General features: G+C 35.2%; 2 protein-coding genes across 9 annotated transcripts in view; one reads left to right on the top strand and one right to left on the bottom strand.

The window, feature by feature from the left end:
* Nucleotides 1-14,175, top strand: part of LOC145673181 (multiple PDZ domain protein-like) — an 817,414-nt gene extending 803,239 nt beyond the window's left edge. For 7 of the 8 annotated variants that reach the window (XM_081742643.1, XM_081742640.1, XM_081742641.1 and 4 more), the window contains one exon: nucleotides 11,103-14,175. In XM_081742643.1, the coding sequence (XP_081598769.1) occupies nucleotides 11,103-11,391 (289 nt within the window). In that variant the 3' untranslated portion in view covers nucleotides 11,392-14,175. Of the gene's footprint in view, nucleotides 1-3,834; nucleotides 3,851-11,102 lie in introns of all 8 variants that reach the window. The other variant, XM_081742645.1, reaches the window with a different exon arrangement.
* A 1,604-nt stretch (nucleotides 14,176-15,779) lies between these two features.
* The window catches only part of Gp210 (nucleoporin 210), a 134,008-nt gene continuing 129,918 nt past the window's right edge, over nucleotides 15,780-19,869 (bottom strand). The window contains exon 32 of the mRNA XM_081742649.1: nucleotides 15,780-17,399. Coding sequence (XP_081598775.1) covers nucleotides 17,248-17,399 — 152 coding nt within the window. The 3' untranslated portion in view covers nucleotides 15,780-17,247. The remainder of the gene's footprint in view (nucleotides 17,400-19,869) is intronic.

The raw sequence follows: 19,869 nt of genomic DNA, 5'->3' as shown, positions 1-19,869 counted from the left end.
TTTGTAGTATTCGATTAATGACAGATGAAGCGTAATTTCACATGGAGTGTAGGTACCATCTGATTTAATAAAATGAGTTGTTTCTCCCGAAGCGTGAAAATCATCTGCACGCTAGCGACTTCTCTGGAACACTCTACTTTGCCAGGAACTTGTAGAATATTCATACCGAGGAGGTAGTTAGGTATCATTCCAGCTTTACTGAAATCAACGTAAAATCGTAAACTGTGTATTGAACTGAAGTACACAAATTTAGCACATAAAAGTTCTTATAGAGATTGTTATTTATTGAAAATTAGACCGAAACTGTGCACAGATAGTCATTGAGTGTTGATGTGCAAATAATTCGGCTATTCTAGGTATTTTTAAGAATAGATATTTAACTCTCAACACTGATGGACTCAGACATGCAGTGAGCGGCACGCTGAAAAATCCCGATGTATATTTTGTGAAAAGTAGTTAAGAACTACTCAACTTGAAGTGAAGTGCTAAAATGAAATCTGTTATAAAAACACGCAAGGCTCTTATTTTCTACTCTCTTTATCGCAAGTGGGTTCAAGTAACTCTGGTAAAGACATCAGAAGATTACACGAAAGGCGAAAAATGTCCATGTATGGAATATGGATAGCTACCTCGTTAAAGTCACCATTACCCATGAGACTATTAACGAACTTCGACGATTATATCGGTCTAGGTATATATCACAAAAAATAAATTTAAAATTTAGCTTTCGTACGAGAGTTATCGTTGGGAGTAACGGACATACGTACACACTAATAAGACAATCTTACAAGTCTTACTGCGCAATCCTAACAAAAGGTATTATAGTTCAAAAATTGCTATTTTCAGAGAAACCGCTTTCAAGATAACCTTCAAAATAATACAATGTTTATATCATTAAACAGGAAGAAGTTAATGTTAAGTGGATTGGCAATCCAAGATCTGCAAAGGTTTGCAATCTTCAGCATTTTTGCGATTTTTTTTCTGAATTATGATAAGCAAATTTAATATAATCTTTCCCATGGTCGATGATAGTCCAGAACTTTTGCATTTTGTTTGCATCTGTTCACAGCAGATATATAAATATGCGATAAGCGTTGAGCTTTAGTGTATTCTTAATTCGTTGTTGAAAGATTCTATATTCCCGCTCCCCCTCTTCGCAATAATACCTGTATCTATCGAATATATGGGTAAAATGTGTGTCTTATGAATTGTAAACTTAATATTATTTTCGTCTCGTTGGGTGAATGTTTACCAAATAAGTACAAGATTACGTAAGTAAGTAGTCTTACGTTAGACAAAGTGCGTGACTGCAGTGCCTTTATATTGAACAGTGGAATTAAAATACTAATACTACTAATAATAACCTTATGTCACATATTTCTTTGGAAAGCTTTTATGGTTTTACACTTTCATAGAACTAAAAATTTTTGTTATAATCCAAATTATTAAAATGTTCCACAATTTTGTATATAATGCTTTTTCGGGAAACACCAAACAAAATGTAATGTTAGTGTACTACGGTTTACACTGACGAACTGAGTAACAAGGCTTTATAAAGGTGAGTTGAGTTCCTCTGTAATAAGTGCTATTTATTGTCCCATTTGCTTATGATTTCAACTGAATAGTGAACTATAAACAGTTCACTAGCTGCTTATGCTTACGAACTCAGAAAATATACAGTATATATAAATACATGCCAATTACGTAATTTGCATGCAGAAAACATCATGTTTCATTAACCCCTTGGATGCAAATGGTGAAATTTTATTGAATAGAGTATATTTTTTCATGTTAAGAATTGTAGAAGATTTGGTTACAGAGGAGAATACTGTGCTAATTTAAGAAGAATGAAGCAAACTGATTTTTCTTTCCGCTACTGGGGTTGATTATATGACATCATTACGCGAGTATCCATGCTTAATTTGTTGTAGAGCTAGGGAGAAGTCTGTTTGAGGCTAGTTGTTAATATCCGAAGAGAATAGTGATGTGAGCTGACTATTCATCTGCGAACTAAAAGCCGTTTAATTAGATATAGCACCCCATGGGTTATAAGGCCAAAGATCTTAGGGTTTTAAAGTTGTATTACTGCCAACATCACATTAGAAAAGTAAATAAATAAACCAATATATATAATAAAAAATCTGCAGCCGAAAAGTAATTGAATGTGCAAATTCTGTTGAGATTGGAGATTAAAAAGCGAAGTGTGTATGTAAATTAAATCATGTAAAAACTAAGGAATTTATTAAATACAAAAGGAATTTCAGAAACAGAGAAAAGTAAAATCAGTATTAATTTCCTTCAACCAGTATACTTCTAATACGATAGGTGGCTAATTGAATAAATATGAAGTAAAGTCGATTCTCACTTTACAAAAATCAGATATCTTATGCTCGATGAAAGCTCAAGAATGGTTGGACATCTCAGTTGTTATTCGAATCCATAAAGTCCCAAATATGTTGGGCAAACAGAACATACGATTCAGACCGGATGTGGACAACATGCAAGATATATTTATTTAAATCGTAAGAAAAATAAATATAATTGGACCCATCTTTGCACTGCGACGAATGTCCTTTTATTCTGTATTACTTCGATGGACTCTGTGATCCTGGTCCGTGTTACAACCGTTGGTGTGGCTCGATATTTAGTAAGTCATTTTTATGTTGTTGGCCACTGAGAAACTTAATCAAAAATGCATGAATAAATATTATGTTATACCAACGGTTGCGATGGTGACCAAGATCAGAGTTAATCGAAATCATACAGAGTTAAGAGCATATTCTTTTCAGTATAAAGGTAAATCCATTGATATTTATGTACTAATATCGTTAAGTGCCGTAAGTATGTCTTCAATCAGTAAACAATAATAAAAGTGTTGATTATTAGAATATATTAAATGAAACTCAAAATATTTTATTGAAGACATCCATTATTGGCAATAACACTCACGCGTATAAAGAGGCCAGTAATAAAGTTAATTGAAATAAAGTTGAGTAGTAATAAGTAAATAGGGAAAAGCTTTGAATTTGAATAATACGTACAATACATGTTATAAACTAGTATTTGATGAGTTTATATAAAATACTAATCGTTTCTGTAAGTTTTAATTTTTGAATTAACGTTGAAACGTTTGTATTTTAAAATTACAATTTCACTCAGATTAAACCGAAGTGTTGTTGTATTATTGAGTTTGATGATGAAAAGAATAGGTCACAAATGGGAAACCAAAAGACTTATACTTTACATACGATACCAAGTTGATTACAGAATATAATTCATATATTCTATAGTTTGCGAAAGAGGCAGGCTAAGCAAGTACCAAAGGATAATATAATAATAATAATAATAAAAGTTGGTGGCTGGTCATAATTTGTTGGTAAGAAACGCTCCTTTCTCATATAAAGTGTGACTACATTCTCGCACACGTGTTAAGAGCCAACCAGAGGTGTCCAAAGTCATGATTTCGGAGGATATTCTGCATCTCATCTCTCAGCGTGTGTATGATAATACATCCTATACAGTTAAAAAGCGTAGTCCGTTTACTGTAATATATGTCGTTTCTCTTAGATTATTAGAAGGCGGCGGCTTTTGTATTATATAAGTCAAGAAAATAATCGGGAGCCGTCGTGTCCAAAGGGTTAAATGACTTTGTGAAGATTTAAGCTTTCGCCTATCAGTTGTTTTATGCCAAAAAGTAATGCTTCTTTGGCCATTGAGACGTTATTTCAAGTTCAGTGTTTGTTTTAAAAGTGTCTGTTGTTGACTTGTCAGCAGTACACGTTTCAAATTAGCATTTATTATAATCTTTTTCCTTCTTTTCTATACTGTCATAAGTAGGAAGCACATCTAGGTGAGTTAATATGTTTGTGCATCTCCCCTCAATGTACTTTGTTTCCCTCGTAGACCGAGCTTATTTTTGGATTTTTTTTTCAGTGAATGGGTAGGAAAATGTATATGTAATCATTTGCATGATAATTTAGTCGTAGTTTAAAATTTTATTTTGATTTTTTAAAGGAAAAAACTTTGTAGATGTTTTGTGCAAAATAACAAATTTTAACAGTGAATCAATACGCCAGTATTTCGTAGATTTTGTAGTAAGGTCATAGTGAAATTTAGTGTCACATGAACAAATTGTGGGATAAGAAGTAGAAAGAATTTTTGTTGAAAACAGGAGAGCGTAAAAGCCAGAACACATTTCATATCATTGTTTCTTTAATAGTAATAATAACAACTGAATTAAAAAACTCATTTGCAACTGACGGATGTATAACGTCAGAGATTATTTTTCGCTTAAAGCAGGCACCAGGGAACCATGAATAGAGGGCAGAGGGATGAGTAAGTGTAGAGCAGTATATGAATAGTCATAAGTAGTGTGCCTGCAAGACCGCAGACTCAATTGTTGGAGTTGTTCTGGCTGCTACCAATGCTTTGACAGCGTCACAATGCACTGAGTTGGAAGTGTCTGTTTTAAGCTTTATAGTACAAAATAAAATTGTGTTCGGCATATAAGCAGTATTCAAAGTATATATCAGAAATTAACATGTATAATGATATGTGTGTTCCATACGCTCAATTACCAAGCATTTAAAATGTTGAGTAACTGCGCCAACTTCGTTTCTTAGTCCATTGATTTCTAAGGGAAATTATTTTTCCCATTTTCTTCGAAATGAATTTGAATGGTTGTGATTTTCCTGATTAAATCTACTTAAACAGTAGTGTATGTTTAACTCAAGCAAGTAAAGCCATGACTCAGCTCTCGAAAATTTTATAATGGAGCACGATTCTGTTTTTTTTTCTTTCTTTCTTTCTTTTTTCCCCCTCGTTACGCACGAAACCCTTATTGTATAAATGGATAGTAAGAGGATGGGATAAAAGGAATGTAGTAGAACAGGTGTGTAAAGGGACTTTCTGCCATCTGGAGTCCGATGTATTAAAAAAAAAAAAAAAAAGCGTGTTTAAAAGAAGCAAGTGAATCTTCTTGCCAGCTCGCCGTTCTGCAGTTGGTTCAGTTAGTTCAGCGTTACCACACCTACAGATTTTTATTGACGAATACATCATTCTGCAGGGTGGCCAGAAATTCCCTTTACATTCCTGTACTTATTTCATCCCTATATTAATAATACTTACAGTTATGTGTCCAAAACGTCCATATGTGCACCTCTATTATCCCTGCACAGCTTGATACACCTCCATATCATCCTACTCATCCGCTTTAATAGCTGCGATGTCGCAAACTGCAAGGCTTCAAGCACACTTGCCCACAGAGCATTATTGTCCACATACCGTTTCTTCCTGATGTGTGATTTGATGATACCCCACAGGGCACTGTCTGATGTCGAAAGGTCCGGACTTCGAGGCGGCCAAGGATAAGGGACTGGTAAATTTGGAGACCCTTGATAAAATGTAGGATTTCCTTTGCCCATATGAATACGTTCCTATCCCGCGAACTCTGATAAATAGCTCATTAATCAGGAAAAAAAAAAAAAAAAAAAAAAAAAAAAAAACACGCTTTTCCGAGCAAGAATGGTGGGGAAAGTCAACATCGGTTAGTTCATTAATGGCCATTAGCCAGAACGTATGCCTTTCTTATAATTCTTAATTCTACAGAACACTTTCTGGTCGACTTGCAGAGTGAACGCATTACTGACGCACTAATTTCTGCATATGGTCCTTTCGGGTTGATGGACGACCGGAACGATATACAAAATATTTCCCAGACGAAAAGTTTTCTTGTCCCACGTGATCAGTCTGACGATTTGGTTGCTCCTTATCGAATCTTTCACGAAACCTATCCATCACCTGCGGCATACTTTTGTTATTGTGCTCTCGTTCATGAACCCACACACTTGGCACTAAGCGCCCCTCCAAAGTGAAGTTATTGGTATCTGCCATTGTTGGTTACCAAACAGAGAGGCGAGGAAATGAACTGGTCAATGCACAGATTTTATTTTCCTCCATCCGCGGGCATTCACGTGGCAGTTCACGTGAGGAGTACTATTGTCATATCATTCATCAGGATGAAAATATCTTGATATCTTACATTGTTATGGGGCGTTTACACTTGGTCGATTTAGTCGCACGGCTAAATCGACTCGTTGCATTTGCGACTAAATCGAAGCAACTAGGCCGAATCAGATCGATGGATGTGTTCAATTGTTCAATTGACCACATAAAATAGAACGTCTTTCAATTCAGTTGCCAGTCGATTAGTCGCCTTCGATCAACAAGTGATTAAGTTGAAGTCCCGTTTACACGGTCGATTAAATTGAAAGTGACGTCAATTCAACTGAATCGAACGCAAATCGACTAAGTGTAAACGCCCCATTACACGCATTTAGTTAGGGTGTAAAGAGATTTTCTGGCTACCTTGTATACATACATTAAATTTTCAATCTCGGTAGTGTATTCACCATCCTTAATGACCGTGTCTTTATAAACAGCGTCGTGTTCTACGTCTCCATCCATACTCAAATTAATTATTTAATCAGATATTTGGAGACGTACAGTACGTATCTTTTCAGCACACAGATTATAAGAAATGGATGTATAACTTAGGACGGAATCAAACTTGGATCTTCCGCAAAGAAGGCCAAAATGCTAACGACGTAGCTAGCTGATGAATCGCATTACCCCTGCTAGGGCCATATAACATGCGCGAGTAGAATTACACTTGTGATGAATGGGCACATCAAACATTTGTACAATTCCGAGTTTTTATTATGTATTACATTCAGTATTTTATAAACCATCTAAGTTAATAATAAATGGCGAATCCTTTATAATGCTGTATTATACAATAAAGCACACAATGATGGATGCTAACTGACTTTCACTCAACATCAATCTCGAAAAGATTGTGATCTTTCCCTCATCGTCAGTTTTGTTGTATTGACATAATGGCCGAATCTCAAATGTAACTTTATTGCTCCTTTAACATTCCTCTACGCTTATCTAAATTCAGTACTTCACTATTGCTTTTTTGTTTCCTTCTTAGTGTTGGAAACACCAATTGCGCAGTAATCTCTACTTTTTACGACTATTTATACAGATGTTAAATTGCAGGGTATGTTTCAAATATATATATATAAGCTTTAAAAATTATTGTCTAAAGAAACGCGTTAACCAGTCATTTAACTACTGGTGGCTTCTCAGGAAAGTTGCAACAGTAAACATTTAAATTTTACCGCTACAAGCTAAAGGAAGAAAGTTTATCTACATAATATATTAATTCTCATATATAACTTCCTGAAACTTTCCTCCCTCAAGAGCTGCCACTGCATTGAACCGATAAGAAATGCACTTAATATGTTTAGATATTGCCTAATTTTAGACTTATTCCTCTATTTTAGCCTATTTACTGCCATCTACTATTGTAGCCTTTTTGTTTATTTTTTATTTATTTCTTATTTTTTTATAACTTGATACAACAGTATAACTTACTTTTCAGATATCAACGGGGAAAAATCATTTGGCATATTCTGCAATATCAACCAACAGATGAACAGTGTTGCAACGTAGTTATATAGTCAAATGGCGCTGCATCAATTTATTATATATATATATTTCAAGGCTTAATTTATTCAGTGTTGCAAACTAAGGATGCTACATTATCACAAAAATCCAAATTTTGGAAGCCTCCACGACAGTGACAGCATAACTGAGACGGGTGGGGCAATGCACGTGCAAAGTATCTTAGTGTTCAGTGTGACTTATTTCGAATAAATAGGAACAAGGTCACAAGGGATTGAAAAACTTGACTTTTTTTTGAATGCCTTTGTTTCAAAAGAGTGCTTAAGACAACTATCATCTAAGTACTATATGGTTTCCAATACATTAAAAAAAATCATTTTGCCGTTTACAATTTAATATCTCAAATAGTTCCAGAGATATAATAAATATTGGTAAAGTTTGCAACACTGCTTAAAATGATATTTTTTGTGATTGTTGTTTTCCTTTGTTTCTGTAACATTACAAAAATAGCCTCTGATAGTTGAAATTTAAGTTCTTGCGATCACATAATTTTACATAATTAATGCTATTGAATACTAAGGAACTTCGGATGTGCATTCCCTGTCCGTCTTACAAGGAGAAGGCAGACTTTTGTAAGTGAACTTCGGGGCCATTTTTTGCGAGGAGGTAGTACACATTTAAAGAGTTAATATTACTAACTGGGAGAGCGCAATGGGCAAAAATAAGGGAGAAAAACCGTCTTCAAAAGTTTTCTACTCGCCACATATACTGTTCGACGCGCAAAATTATGAAGTGACGGCGTGGCAGAGTGAGTAAAGTGTGCAACTCGTATGCAAAGTGCCCCGGGTTCAATTCCCGTTCGAGACAATTCTTGTTTTGTTTTTTGCTTCAACTAATAAAGTAACCATTTGTAACTATAAATAAAATATTAATTCAACATATGTTTATAATGAATAAAACAATAGAAATTTTAGAATCACTTGTAAAATATTTAAATGTTCCATGTTAACTAACAAGAAAATTTAATCTATTCCGTAAATCTACTGATATCACGAGTTGTATTATGGTTACGACAATCAACGGTGACGATTTCTCTGTAAATTTGGGGGTGCCCATTCATAAAAAATACATACAACAATACATGTAACAATAAAAAATACATATGAAAATACATATTTATAAAAATACATGAGGCCCACATGAGCTTGGGGAGACGGGCCCCTTGGTCCCCCATGATCGGCGCCCTTAACGATATTCGTTGTGTAATAAATGTTCTTGACGCTTCGTGTCTACATCTGTTGACAGTGTGCGATTTACAAAGGAGTTGAGGGGGGAAATCCCCTTTGCTAATACTGGATGTTGCTATAACCAAAGCAGATTTCCCCCTTATTCCCCTTGTAATTCTCACATTGTCAACAGATGTACACACGAAGCTTCAAGAACATTTTTTACACAACGACTGCAGTAACAATAATATTTACGGAAGAGATTAAATTTTGTTCCTAATTAACATGGAACATCAAAAGAATTTACAAGAGATTGAAAATTTCTATTGTTTTATTCATTATAAACATATGGTGAATTAATATTTTACTTATAGTTACAAATGCCTACTTTATTGGTTGAAGCAAAAAACAAGAAAAAAGTTTGACTCGAACGAGAATCGAACCTGGGACCCTTTGCACTTGAGTCGCTGATTCTTCTCACTCTGCCACATCGTCACTTGATAAGTTTGCGCGTCGTACGATATATGCGTCGAGTACAAAACTTTAAGACGGATTTTCTCCGTCATTTTTGCCCATTGCGCTCTCCCAGTTTGTAATATTAACTCTTTAAATGTGCACTATCACCTCGCAAAAAATGGCCCCGAAGTTCACTTACCAAAGTGTGCCTTCTTGTTAGTTGTGTTGGTCTTGTGTTTGAGGCTTCAAAAATTTATATTTACTGATAATATAGCATTCTTAGTTTGTACCACAATAATAAATGTTTTATTGTAAGTTTTCATGTACATTTGAAATACGTAATATTCTGACGTAATGCCATTTGTATATACACTCATGTGTAAAAGTTCAGAATAATGCACGGAGAAAACTGAATACCAGACATATGTTGGTGGGAGGTGGAATGTCTGACGTTAACAGTCTAAAAACAATGTAAGAAGAAGCAAATAATGGATAAGGAACGAAAATACACAGGGGCGTGAAAAGCAGGAAATGTACCCATATAATATCCCAAGAAAAAAGGGTTACGTACAAGGACGTCAGTAATGTGTGTAATCTTCCCGCATTACAAAACATGTAGCACAACATGATTGCACACTGAGAATGATGTTATCAATAAGAGGGTAAGTATGGCTTGCCATTCGTGGGTCATTGCATCCCTGAGCTTGGAAATGTATCTGGGAGCTATGTTACTTTCGTGTACGAAGCATATCCCACGCTTGTTTTAATGGGTTCGAGTCTGGTGATCGACTAGGCCAATCGAATCTACTAATATTCTGTCTCTCAAGGTACTATCCACTATGCCAGCTCGATGAGGATGTGCACTATCACCATTGTAATAAAATTAGGTCCAGTACATCTCCAAACAGACGAACATACTGGTCCAGGATGTTACACCGACACCACACCATGATTCTTTTTTCCCTGTATTGGCCCAGTTCATTAATGTTAACTAGAAAGAACTATACACACGTCGAGAATTACTGGAGAGACTAAACCAGGATTCATCAGTAAATAGGCAATGACTCCATTGTTCCTGGATCCATGCGTGATATTCTTTGTATCAATTCAAACAGACTCTTCTTCGCAGTAGGGTCAATGGAACACATCTTGCTGGATGTTTGGCGTACAGGAATACAGTATACAATTCTCTCTCAGATAATATAAAACGGTGGTTTCCTGTATGAGTTGCATGATCCCTACTGTGACCTGAGGTGTCTGTTGTGCCTGGCTGTTAAGGGGACCAGCACAGGACTGTGCAGCAAAACTGAAAATGTATGGACCACTTTAGGCGTAATAAACGGTTCTTTGAGCAGCTTTTACTGCTTGGACGGCTTCCGTCAAACTTTCGAAAGAAGTTTTCACCTTTTAATCGTCAGAGACGCCTACGATCCCATTCTATGTGACACCGAATTCACGCGACGCTTTGAGTCCTCTCCAATTGTCCGATGATTTTTGAACGCAAAATATCAGTATGGTTACTTTGCGCCCTTCCATATGTGCATCAGCAGTAAGGCCAACAATACGACTATTGAGTACGCTGTACATGACTTTTGGTACATAACTGCTGGCGTGTTGAAACAGCGCTCGTCACGTATCTGACGTCTATGGTGTATGCATCGTCACCAAGTTGATTATATATATATATATATATATATATATAAAATGTACATACAATTCTGCATCATTCTGAAGTTTTGCACATGAGAACAGATTTCATATGACAGTCATCTAGAAAGTAGTACCCCTCCATTTTAGAATTGAGAGTGAGACAAGGGAGATGCTTTAAACACATACATGAAGGGCAACGTTAGCAAGGAAACTAGTTTTTAATATTTTTATACTTTCATGTTTTAATTTAAAATGTATCCGATAAGAGTAATGTTCACGTGAGTATTATGTTTCTTTCAGAAATATCCCAACTGGTTCTCAGCTTCAGTGCCGTACAGTGACACTTGAGCGTGGACCAGACGGACTGGGCTTCAGTATTGTGGGCGGTTACAACAGTCCTCATGGTGATCTCCCAATCTACGTTAAGACTGTGTTCGAGAAGGGAGCAGCAGCACAGAGCGGGAAGCTGAAACGTGGGGACCAGATTCTCGCGGTAGATGGCGTCAGCTTGGAAGGACTCACGCATCAGCAAGCTGTGGCTGTTCTCAAAAACGCGGAAGGAACAGTGACACTGACAATTCAACCGTGAAAAATAAAACGAAAGAATAAAAAATGCTTCGATTCCATGCTATGGAGGAGACGGCAAATGTATTAATAATGCCATAATGTAGTATCAAGACTACAGTAGAGCTTTTTTTTATTATTATTATTATTTAAAAAAAATAAGAAAGGAGAAATTATTTTGAAAGTGACTATTATGCCTTCGTAACGAAGTGTAGAGTTTTTCCTTTCTTTTCAATTGTGATGAGAACCCAGTGACTGTGCTTCATCCAAAACAAAATGTGATTTTTTTTTTTCTTTTTTTAACACCTGAATGGTTTACTCAGGAAACATTTCTGCTAGTGGCTCGTAGCTATAATTGCAGATTTGGACAAGATTGAAAACAATACAACGTTATTTCGAATTTGCTGGCCGTGGCAGGGTTTGATTGGGACCATTGTTCATTGTGTGATTTTATTTCAATGTTGGATGTTGAAAAAAAAAAGGCACGTTGTTCATAGAGTACCCTGGGATAGTTACAAATATTGTTACATTTCTACATATTACAGATTTAAGAAAAACTTAGTAGCGTTCAGACTGCTACGTTTTTGTTTTAAGTAGTGGGGCCACTAGAGATTTTTATGCGTCCTCGTCCCAGGGAGAAAGGCAGAAATAAAATGGATTATTGAATGTTTTCAGTACATTCACAGAATACATACATAGATATAAAGATTTAAATATAAAAATGCATACACACAATCCATACACACATAAATCATAAGTACACTACATTATTTTAAAATATACTGGAATCTCAATAATATGCTTTCCCTAGGTTTTTATTATTTTTTTTAAAGCCATGCCATTGATCAGGTATTAATTCATTTAAACATGCGTATGCATGTCGGAGGAGTGTTCGCTTTATCAGAAATGTTATGGTGCTTGTTATACATTATGTTTACTGTGTATTTACTTTAAAAAAAACAAATACGAATATTGCTATGCAATATTGCGTTCTGTAGTAATCCTGCCGAACCGTGTGTGTGTGTGTGTAAATTTTATTGCTCCAGTTTTTCATAGTGCCATTGCGAGGAATTCTTAGCAAATAAAAGGTGCAGAATAACCCGTAAAGTGGGAGATATAGTGTGTTTGGATTGATTTCAATTTAATGCAATAAGTTTAAAATATTGGAACCTAATACGAACATTACATGGGGAATGATTGATGGCCAAAGGATGGTAGGTGAAAAGCTTTTATGTCGAATTACTTAGGACAAAAAGATAGCCATTTATGGCCGCTGCTGGTCATCTAATGATGATCAGTTTTTATTAACGCTTGAAGAGGAAAATTATTAGTTTGTCTTCTGTTGCCTATATTCAAAGATAAAATTGTATTTTAAGGAAATAGTACTTAAAAATTACTTTGAATTAATAATAATTATTATTAGTTCCATGTAGAGAATTCGTATTAACTAAACTCTAGAAGGGTGAGTATAAACGGATTTTTTTTTTAATAATAAAAAGATTTATCTGTAACTGAGGAAGGTTCCGATCGTCCAGAACTATTATTTCCTATATGTAGACAGCTCTTCTAACTTACTTCAAAATATGAAAGAAAAAATATGTGATAGCCCTATTATTGTATTTTCTTTAGTAGAAATAATAGTTTTTTGAACTTCTAAGGTCATAAAATTTTTTAATTGACGCAATTACTACTTCAGTTGGATACAACAAATTTTACGTAATGCGATCAAGGAATTTCATTCAGGGTATAAAATTAATGAGCTTTAGAATGACCAGTGAAAAAAGAAAAAGTTATAGTTTTTTTTTTCCGAAGAAAAGAACTGTACTCCTCCGCAGTCACTGAAATAATGGCAGTTACATTATAATAGTTACATCATAGTTGGCAACCTATCATCTCCATCTTGTCGGTTTTTCTACATGTTAAAATGTGCCTTAAGAAAGCACCATGTTATTGTTCTGTTGAAGACAGGAGTTATCAATGTTGAGACGGTAAAAGAAGATTTTTAAAAAATGTTTTGAGGAAAAATGCTTATCCTGCGTGCTATATTACATTGTAGATATATATATACATATATATATCTATATACAATGACAAATAACGCTACTAGTTCTTAGTATATATATATAAATATATACATATAGCCTATATAAATAGTGTTAAGAAATGAAAGCTCTATATAAATATATATATATTATTAGATTCTGCAGAAACTTGCCATTTTTATTTCCTTGTCGTTATGGAAGGAAATTTTAGTGTGAATTGTAGGATTATAATGGGAATTTTTACATGTGTGTGTACGTATGTGTGAACTGCGATAATATTGTCAAGTCATATGCCCATTTTTAAAACCAGAATCATATTATTGGGATCTCGGTGTATTGAAAAGAAATTGTATATCTATATATATATAAGTACAGATACACAAGGCAGTTAAAATCATATCAAATCCATTTTCCTATTGATAAATTTCTGTTTTAATAAATTACTTCCATTTTAGCACCAGTGAGCAGATTGTACAGTATTTTCAATCACTATTGCTATTCATATATATAAATAAAACTATATAGCTGTACAATAGGATGAGATATATATATATATCTTGCCTGCATTTTTTACATTTCCCTGTAATATAATCGCATTTAGAATCAGACATAAGGTTCTTTAGTTTGAAGATTGATGACTACGTTGGTTGCACAATGTATATAAATTTCAGGTGAAATTGTATGCACTGTTGTTTGCAAGTTTTCAAGCAGTTTTACCCTGTATTGTTATTCTGATAGAAAGAAAAATTCTCTCTATTCAAACAAAAGTGTATGTGTTATTTATACCCATCTTGAGATGTGTGTGTGTGGGGGGGGGGGGGGGGGAAATATTTATAGGCATATCTTTAAATTAAATTTATTAACACCTTATACGAACAAAATGAGATCTCAAAATCAATTCAAAGTAAAATAACAGAACATATTAAAGGTATGTACATTCCGCCTTCTGAGATGTAAAAGTCACTTTATAATTTAAAGTGTTGCTCATCCTCAACTTGTTCGAAACCGTCAAACTACATTTTAAGTCCAGGCCTAATTTATCTACCGGTATATTAGGGAAAATACATAGATGGGTAGTAATAACTACTTTAAAAGCACACCTAGTTTCGTGTAAATCCAACAGAAATATTGAAGAAAGTAAAACAAAAGTGAGTTTCGTTTCACGCTGTGAAACCACGGTAAACTTTCAAACTATGCGAATTCAATATTGGAACCGGTAGTAGTAGATCTATAACTTCCGTAAGAAATAGAGAGATGCAATCTGTTCATTGGACATTGAATCTACACCAAAAATAGTTTGTCGTCATCTCTTACAATTATCATGTACGGATCAATATTGTAAAAGTTGTACTGATTTTTGCTGCTTCCGGCTTCAGTAGAACAACAAACCGAGAAGAAATTCTTGAAATTAGGAATCCATACTAAAAGAGTTTGCCGTCTCCTATTATCGTTTACATTTTATGGGAATCAATATTGGAAAAGCGGTAGTGGTAGTGTATTTCCATCACTTTAGGTTGCACGTGAGGAATAAAGTCTGAAATATACTCTCTTCAATTAGAACAAAACACTTGTCGCTAATTACTGCGACCAGTGTTCAAACTGCACAACTCCAATATACATAGAAGGAGCAAGATTGAGACGAAAGGTATTCCTGGGGCACTCAATCCATATCGAAATTTTATCACTATCTCTTACCGTTTCTATTCTGAGATCAATATTGGATCGGTTTTAGTAGAGATGGTATATTTTCCTGAGACGCTGAATCGATTTATAAATAATAATAAACTTGTCGTTAACTGTTTTTGTTTATGACGATCAACGTTGAAACCAGAAGTGGTTAATTTCTACTATCTTCGGTTCTAATACACGATTAACGGAGCAAATGGGACCTATTTTTGGAATGCTGAATAGATTTTTAAAAATTCTCGATATCTCTTATCATTTTTGTTCTGATACGTATGAACAGACTGGTATAGCCGTCAAGACTTCCGATACCTATGCAAGACATAGTTTTAAAAGTGTCAGTTCATTAGCCAAGTCGACTGTGTCACCAAGTTTGTTATAAAATCACAAATTGTAATAATCAGTAATGGCATGAGTACGAACTTTCTTACAAAAGTAGAAATCGTACAAGTGAAGTGTTATAACTAAGAACCACCGGCGCCAGATGTATTCATTTCACTTCGTCTTCTTAATATAAAGTTGACAACAGCAAAAAAATTGTCAAGAAAATCAACATTGTTAGTCTTGTTAAGTAAGTGGATAGTAAAATCCTGGTAATTATCCGACCGCCATGTTGTGTGCTCTTCATAGCGTAGTTTGCAAGTCTAAAAATTCTGAAGGAAATTGAGTTTAAATCTAGACAATAGAGAACTGAACAAAAGCTGTATTCTAATTATACATATTTTTGTCAAATGTAACATACTTATCATTGAAAACTCAATTCCAAGCAATATGGCAGGGAAAATATAAATACAACGCTTGCCTATGTATTTCCCTTTAACATACCAAAAGGCGGAACGTTGTATTGAAGATTTCAATTATATAATAATCAGTACCTTCTTTTTAATTGGGTGGATATAAACAGCCATCAGTGTGCAATAAAACCAGATATAAAATCAAATCACCTTAAATAATATCGAAAGATGGTAACAACACAGATAAGTACATGAGAAACTTATTATAATGAAATCGAAATATGGAACTTAAATTATCTGATGCTCTCTTGTTTATTATTTATAGCTTTTCGACTTTTTTCCATTTATTTAGAACCATGTTGGAGATTACAAATAACCAAACCTTGATAGCTCCGATACATTATTGGCTGGTTAACTTATACCAGTGTTCCCACTTATGGGTGAGCACAAACTCCCTGACTTTTCAAGGTTTTCCAGGCCAAGATTTACAATTTCAAGGTCTATACTTCCGTCCAGGTAAGGCAAAAAGAGAGAGAGGGGTTCTGAAAAGTTAAAATTCCCTCACTTTTCTAGGTTTTTCCAGCTTTTCATGAGTAAGCAGAATTCCCTGACTTTTCCAGGGCGGAGGGAACACAGTTAAATACTATTGTCTGATTTTTTCCAGTGCTGTATTTACCAGTAACAAACGAACGACCATTTTTTCATCACGTAAACACAGCACGACTAGAATTACTATTAGAATATTAAAAAGGCATGGTAGGCGGTACAAAGTACAGTTTAAGAAAAAAAAAAGTCCTAAGTAACATAAAATTTGTTTTCCTTTCATTAAACACTATTTACCCCTCAATTGTACTTTATAGTTTTCTTCCAAGACTCATTCTTCACATTCACTAATATGTTAGGATAATTTCCAAAATTTGCATTATTTTCAATTTGAAAACAAATTTGCAGTTACACTTAAAAGAGAGAAAACAATTTTGTCTTAAGAAAACACAAATATGCATATTTGTCTCAAACAGTTCCACTTGCGCATTTCTCCACATTTTTAACTTTCAACTGTCACACTTCGTAACACAAGCAGTATTTATTCTTCAATAATCATGAAATTAACTTATGAACACAACCACATATGCGATCTTATGTCACACCAAATGTCTAACACAACATAAAAACAGTCATTTGTTCTATTGCAAAACTTTACACAATTATATACTCAAAAACCACTTTCACTCAGGATTTTTTCATTGTGTCTTGGCTTTTAGTATCACAACTTTGGTACCTGGCACTTTTTCGCTTACTAGTTTATTTCATCAACTATAAATTTACAAAGGTCTCGTTTTCTTCTATTTAAAGACCATTTTAAATAGCATTCGCAACCATTCATTAACTTCTTTAAAAAAAAACTTATAAGATGGCACGTCATCACGGAAAATTACTCTCTCTTCGAATAGGCGTTCCAGTGAGTCTTCTGCTAGCTTCCCCGTATGCTGGGTAACTAGGCGGTGGTGTTGACTGAGTTATAAAATGCGAAGTATTGACCGCATGAGGCGAAACAGGTGGTGGCTGCGATGTTGCTATTGTGAAAAAGACAAACAAGACGGCATGTTAACATGTGTTTGTTATGATGTGCAATTACGGTACAGTGAATATGGATTCAATAAACAATCCAAATATTCTACACATTTTCCAAGAAAATTGTATTTTTTTTATTTTAAAGAACACTGAAAGGCATTATGTACGATACAAAACTTAATATTGGAACAAAATACATTAACATCTTTCTCTCTCCCTCTCTGTATGTCATGTTTCACTTCTAACGTTGCATTATAATCAATAATCAAGTTATGTATATACTAGTCTTACCATACATACTGTCTCAACTTTTGAGGGTGGTTGTACTTCTGCCCATACAAGCGAGCGACGTCAAGAGCGGTATCGTGAAGCGTGAGTCATTACTGGATGATCTGATGAAGTGTAAAGGTGTCAATTGTAAGGGTTCAAGTTGAAATGAGGCGAGTATGAAAATCGTGTGGCCGTGATAGCGTTGCACAAGGTAGGCAAATTAGCAGGGGAGATTTTCAAAACTCTTTAGAAGCTGCAAATTAGTTAACACAAGTTTACGGCACTATCCAGCGCTTTGTTGAGATTGGAACTATGGAAGATCGCCCATGGCAACGAAGACCACGTCTAAAGTGATAGGATATATGCCACATCCTCTAGAGAAGCTGGTGAAAAGACTCCAAGGATCCAGAAGGGTCAGAATTCTACCTCAGTGGTGTGGTGAGGTATGAGCTACGAGGGCACAAAGGGGGTTCAAAACGTCAGTCAAAGTAAGCTGCAGGGAAGAAAACTGGACCTCACCTGATTTTTATGTATTTTGTAAATTAGACCACGAGGAACACGAATCTGAAGGAATTTTGACATTCTGAATTTCAGAACTCGAGATATTCGAATATAAAGTGACCACAGAAGCAAACTGGACCCCACCTGATTTTTATAGATTTTGTAAACTAGACCAAAAAGAGCAATAATTTGAAGGAATTTTGACATTCCGACTTCCCGAACTCGAGATAGTAGAACTTATACAGTAGTTTTATATAGTATGTATAAAGGTAACAAAGAAAGTTCTGTCGCTGTTTGACCTATCACCTTAGAGCATCGATATGTCACTTAAGACGTACCTGGAAGATCCAAAATAGTCCCCATCAGCATCGACGACCTTCTGCCAACGTTCGGGATGGCCGTGGATTCCTTCGCGGTAGAACTTGGTTTGCCGTGAAGCGAAGAAGGTATCAAGTGCATTTTGCACCTTTACTACGGATTTGAACTGGAGTCCTCTGAGGTGAAAAATGAAATGAAATTTTTGAGTTTTACGTCCCACGGTTATGCCGGTTAGGCTAAAGGAGACGGTGATGATGAGTAATGAATGAAGAAAGTGGGAGAAAACGGGAGAACACCGAGAAAACCCACGCACACTGTGTTTGTCCATCACAAAGTTCACTTGGCGGGGGCTAGGATCGAACCCGGGACCCCAAGCACCAGAGGTGAACGCTCTACCACTGAGCCACCGCGGCCCCTCTGAGGTGAGTGTCCAAGGAATGGTACAGGTGATAATCGGACGGTGCAATGTCCGGGGAGTATGGCGGATGCAAGTGTTTCCCATCCGAGGCATAGGATGGTCAAAATTCCTTCAAATTCGTGTTCCTCGTGGTCTAATTTACAAAATATATAAAAATCAGGTGGAATCCAGTTTGCTTCCCTGCAGCCCCAAAGTATACCAGGAGACAGTGCTACAAAGACTAGTCAAGAATCTCACCAACATTCTCTTCCATGGACAGAACTAGGGCTTCCACAAGGAAAATGTTCTGGACTTCATTTCAACTTCAGATTGGCCTTCTGCAAGTCCGGACCTAAACCCTTTGGACTTTAAATTGTGGTCCAAGCTTCAGGAGATGGCTTGCAAGAAGAGGCATCCCAATATTGAAAGTTTAAAATGGTCTCTTCGGAAGGCAGCTGCAGATTTTCCAGTTGATATGTTGCGCAATGCAATTGATGAGTGGCCACAAAGACTTAAGGAGTGTTTATATGCTAATGGTGGCCATTTTGAATAATTATTTGTGACTTTGGTTCATAATGCATTTGCATCCATGTAACTCATGTTATTAGGATATTAAAATATATTGAACCATATTGTGTCAATGTACTTAAAATTTTGGGACAGTATTTATGGTAAGACATTATATATATAATACAAATATTTGAAATGTAAACTAATGTACGAGGATTATTTTTTAAGTAAGGTCCGTTTTGCAATCAAAATGGGACAAGCAAACATTAATATTCTGAATTTACATACAATTCTCTATTTTTCTACGTGATTTCCTTTCCGATTTGAACACTTATTGCAACGAACAAATTTTTATTTATTTACAGATCAAAGTTCATTTTATACTAAAACAATGTATAAGGAACAGTATAATAAGTAAAATAAAATTACAAGAAAAAATAAACGAAATATGAACCTTATTACAGACATTACTTTTA

This window comes from Thermobia domestica, chromosome 16, assembly GCF_964235325.1.
Source record: "Thermobia domestica chromosome 16, izTheDome1.hap1.1, whole genome shotgun sequence".
Taxonomy (NCBI): domain Eukaryota; kingdom Metazoa; phylum Arthropoda; class Insecta; order Zygentoma; family Lepismatidae; genus Thermobia; species Thermobia domestica.
Note: the sequence above shows the minus strand (reverse complement) of the source record. Positions and strands in the feature narration are given on the sequence as shown.